This window comes from Montipora capricornis, chromosome 9, assembly GCF_036669925.1.
Source record: "Montipora capricornis isolate CH-2021 chromosome 9, ASM3666992v2, whole genome shotgun sequence".
Classification (NCBI taxonomy): Eukaryota; Metazoa; Cnidaria; class Anthozoa; order Scleractinia; family Acroporidae; genus Montipora; species Montipora capricornis.
The window spans coordinates 49439761-49444760 of NC_090891.1; the positions used below are offsets into that span (position 1 = coordinate 49439761).

Consider the following 5000-nt stretch of genomic DNA (forward strand, 5'->3'; position numbering starts at 1 on the left):
TCAATACATAAGGATTTGCCGAAAGGTCAAGCAACAACTAACGTCAGCAGTGAATGGGGAGAGCCTAGGTCAAACCTGAAGCCATCTGAGATTACCATCAGCCCGCCTGAGATCTCACCTAGTTACCAGTTCCCGGCTGGGAAAACAAAGGTGACGTGGACTGCAAGCAATTCAGCTGGATCAGAAAACTGCTCCATATATGTCACCATTTTTGGTAATTGTCTTGAATTTGTTAACAATGTAACGATGTCATTTTTTTGACCCGTCGGTTAAGCAACAAAAGGGAAATTTATGTCCTGATATAGCTCAATTTCACCTGTAATTTTTCTTCCCCGGGCATCCCCTGCGATCAGTCTGTTTTCAAGAGGGGAGGAGAAAAGAGCGTCGGTTTCCCCGTAAGCGAGACATGGAGTAGCCTGATTCTCAGGCGATCCAGGTCGCTCGTGTCACGCACTCTTCTCCCTTTCCCGGGAAATGTAAAAACAGGTTATCTCAAGCATACCCACGGTGATTTAAATACTTATGTACTTGGCGATTAATTCCCCATTCCTAAGCTCGCAGAATGATGCAAATTCCTCAGCCCTCGTCGATAAGGATAAGAAGAGGCAAAAGCAAAACCCTAGTTTTCAATTTTTTTCTGTTCTGACCAGTCGGTTATTTAACAATTATTCCTCGAGCCCGAATGGGCTCTGAGTCAATAACCCACGAGGTCGAAGGCCGAATGGGCTATTGACTCTGAGGCCATGAGGGCGAGAGGAATAATTGTTTTAGTAAAATCCAACTAGTTGGTCAAAAAAATATCGAGACAAAACATCTTTCGCTAGTTAAAGCTAGACTTTAATCCTTTTCTGCCGCCAGAACATTACAAATATGGCCGGCACTTTCGCTACTAGTGGGCTATAACAAATAGCCTATTAGTAGCTTAACCAATCAGAACGCAGCATTGATAATAGACCACTAGTTGGATTTTACTAAATGACTGTATTTCCCTAGAAATTAGCAGCCTTCTCATGATGTCTCATTGCGGTGCGGCGCCATTGCCTCGACCAATGCAGTGTTAATCCTTTAACTCCCAAGATCCGAATGCTAATTCTCTTTAAGGACTGTCATACATTATTTCAGTCATTATGTCAGTTATTTAAAGGAATTTGATGACATATCTAGACACAAAACCCCAACTTGAAGGTGATAAAGATATTTATTCTCGTCACCAGTCTGCTTGGCAATGTATTGAACTTGTTAGGAGAAAGATCAGCAATCATTCTTGGCAGTCAAAGGGTTAAAGTGAAGATTTACCCTGCCTCATAGATAACCCAAGCTCCCTTTTTTTTCTGTCTGTTGTGGAACCTTATACGGCGAGGTTACGTCAATCCGCTAAGTTAACAAAAGAAAAGAGCCCAAGCACCGGTGGCTCAGTTGGTTGAGCACCGGGCTGCCATGCGCGAGGTCGTGAGTTCGATTCCGGGCGGACCAACACTCTGGGTCTTAAAATAACTGAGGAGAAAGTGCTGCCTTTGTAATTACATACGCAAGTGGTTAGATTTTGAGGAATCCCTCAAATTTTTATACCAAGGGCAAAGATTTTTTACAACAGTTTTAGAGTATCCAATTTAACCGTATCCAATTTAATGTTCTTTGCAGATAAAGAGGCCCCTAAAGTAACGTACTGCCCAGCAAACATTCTAAAAATTAGCGACGGAAAAAAGGCGGTGACCTGGGTCGAAGCTAAGTTCAGTGACAATATCAAGGTTACCAAGATTGAAAGCTCAGAGGCTAGTGGCGACATCTTCCCATTGGGCACCACAAACGTACATTACACTGCGAAAGACGCAGCGGGAAATTCGAATGACGAATGCGAATTTTACGTCCAACTCAAGCGTAAGTCAAGCAATTTTTCCATTCTGAATTTAGTGTCCAAGTTGTTTTTGAATGGGTCTGTGGCTCTCCTCTCATGCCGTTGTCCTAAAAACTAGTTTGCATTAACAGTAGGAAAGTGTTTTAAACAATGTTAAATTATTTTTGCTAACTGTCCGGCCCTTGGAGCTACATCGGCGAAACTGGGAGGTACCTCTCATCAACGAAAAACCTAGACATTGATAACGGCGATGATGATAATAATAATAATAATATTTATTATTATTATTATTATTATTATTATTATTATCATTATTATCATTATTATTATTATTATTATTATTATTATTATTATTATTAACTTCAAAGGTGTTTAAAACCCGTGATATCGCGATACCGGTGCGACACTCTAACCAACTGAGCTATGAAGCCTTTGAGACTGGACTTTGGAACTGGTCATTTGTGGATTCAAGTGTTCCCGTGCAATTCCGCCGTCCAATATATGATTCATTTCATAGATCATTTCGTTCATTGATTCATTCATTAAGGGAATACTTGAGAACATGGAAACTATGGGAGACGACATTGATTGTACCAACAGTCAATGGTAAAGAGACAGTTGGTCCCATCAGAATTCAACGCGGTATTTTACAAGGAGATTCATTTTGCGTAACCTATTTACTTTATGTATCAATCCAATTGCCTGTGATCTGCGGTCAACAGAGGGCTATACCTCTAGCCATGATAGAATATCAAAGATTACTCACATTCTCTTTGTAGATGATCTGAAATCTTTCCACAAAAATGCAATTAAAGTAGCCACGATTGCAATTAATCTAGAATGAATGTTTCAAGATATTGGCCTTCAATGGGGAATAAATAAGTGCGCTACTGTTCATCTGAAGAGAGGAAGATTGTTCCAAGTGAAGAACTGCCCTATGTAGTGGTCACCAGATTACTGTGTCAGGGGAAGATGGTTACTAGACGTTTCTAGGTAAATATGAGAACGCTACTCAGGTAGAGAAGGTGGTACAACGTGAAGCAAGCAAGGAGTGCACCAGGAAGATAGCGGTCCCATACCACATGATATCACATATATCACAAGATGTCCTGCCTAGGAATGGTGCTAATAAACCTGACATCACAGTCTGTAACAACAAGGTACGCCAATGGATACTAATTGAAGGGACTATAGGTAACATCGGGCAGATTCGAGAAAGAGACAAACTGAAAACAGGGAAATATGCTGATCTGAGAGCAGGTTTGAAGAGACTGTACCCCAGTTATAGTGTTCAGCAGGTTAATGTAGTATTTGATTTCCTGTCGGGGTGTCGTAGGAGTCGATGATAGTATGAATGTTATTAGAAAGTGCCAAAAGTGGATAATCGCTCAAAATCGCGAAATTGTGAAAGCTTTACATAGTCGTAAGTGAATCAACATACATATCTGCCATTTATATGAAATCACTATCTAGGAAATTGCCCAGATAAGGTCAGATAATCGTATCCGCAATTTTTCTAAGTACCACACTTGTAAGATAAGTTTATAGAGGTTAATATAAACATATTAGAATCACCCAACTAGTGGACTAATGCAAATCCTGCATTTTGATTGGCTACGCTACTAGAGGACTATTAGTAATAGTCCTCGAGTAGCGAAAAGCGTGACGCTTTATTTCGTTTTATTCCCAAATAAATATATTTCAACTTGCATTTGCTAACTTTATCATTGCCTTTTCTGTCCGACTAGTTTGGTGATACTAAAGCAATTAGATCCTTTGCCCTCAAGGGCCACGGGTCAATAGTCCATTCGGCTATTGACCCGTAGCCCTTGCGGGCTACGGATCTAATTGTTAAATAATAATAATAATAATAATAATAATAATAATAATAATAATAATAATAAAAGTAAAGGATTTGGAGATGTAAGGAAGTCACTGTCGTGCCTGTGATTATCGGTGCCCTTGAATTGGTGTCTATCAGCCTGAGGAAATGGTTACAGGTGATGGATGTAGTCAATGAACTAGAACTGCTACAGATAGTATGCCTCTTGTTGACAGCAAGGATCCTTAGAAGAGTATTGGACACAATATAAGTTACACCAGCATTGCGAAGAAAGCACTTTGGAACTCAAGCCACTGGACGTGGTCCCGCCGATGAGAACTTCCAGTTTTGATGTCTGTGACACACTTACATAATCATTAACAATATTAATCGTTAAAGATTCAGTGAATTCAACTTGCAAACCGATTAACATGACTATTCCATCAGAAACATTGCACTGAAAGAAATGGAAAAGAAAAGCAAATACAAGGACCTTGAATCGCGAGAGAATGTGGTAGATGAAAACCGAAGTGATCCCTGTGGTTGTTGGTGTGCTTGGTACAATAAAGAAGGGGATGGTAGAAAACATCAAGAAAGTATCAGAGAGAGCTGCAGTGACAGAGACCCAAAAGATCAGCATGCTGGAATCTGCACGTTTTCTTCGGAAGGTGCTTTGCACCCAAGAGGTGATGTTGACCGGCTATACATACCACGTCACAGAGAAGGAAGAGGGCTCATTAGTTGTGACATTTAAAGAATGCAGAGAAACAACTAATTCGAGGTCCAAAGGCAGCTGGAGTACTGGAGTACGAACAGTGCAGTGAATCTGGACAAATGAGAGGGACAGAGCTTGGACGGATTAGAGAATGTATGGCCAATTCGTTCATGATATACCACTAACAACCACATACAAATGACAGACCACAACACATTGCATGTGCAATGTAAGTAAAGTCTCTGCTTACGAGCCAGAAGGCCCATCAGGCCGGCACTTATCTCCGGTTTCTGTAGCATGAAGCGACTAGGAGGATTTCTACTCCCCCCTGGATGGGATGCTAGTCCATCGCAGGGTTACCCCCAGCATTTCGCCGGTACCCATTTATACACCTGGGTGGAGAGAGGCACCGTGGGAGTAAAGTATCTTGCCCAAGAACACAACACAATGTCCCCAGCCAGGACCCGAACCCAGACCATTCGATCCGGAGTCGAGCACTCTGACCATAAGGCCACCGCGCCTCCAGCAAGTGCAATGTGGAAATGGCTAAAGCGGATGGACCTGAAGATCCAAACTGAAGTTGCTTTGAAGATCCAAACTGAAGTTGG

General features: G+C 41.4%; 1 protein-coding gene across 3 annotated transcripts in view; it reads left to right on the plus strand.

Moving 5' to 3' along the window:
* The window catches only part of LOC138015780 (sushi, von Willebrand factor type A, EGF and pentraxin domain-containing protein 1-like), a 53523-nt gene that overhangs the window by 31236 nt on the left and 17287 nt on the right, over positions 1–5000 (plus strand). For all 3 annotated transcript variants that reach the window (XM_068862887.1, XM_068862889.1, XM_068862888.1), the window contains exons 12-13: positions 1–214; positions 1642–1878. The exon at positions 1–214 is cut by the window's left edge and continues 32 nt beyond it. In XM_068862887.1, the coding sequence (XP_068718988.1) occupies positions 1–214; positions 1642–1878 (451 nt within the window). The remainder of the gene's footprint in view (positions 215–1641; positions 1879–5000) is intronic.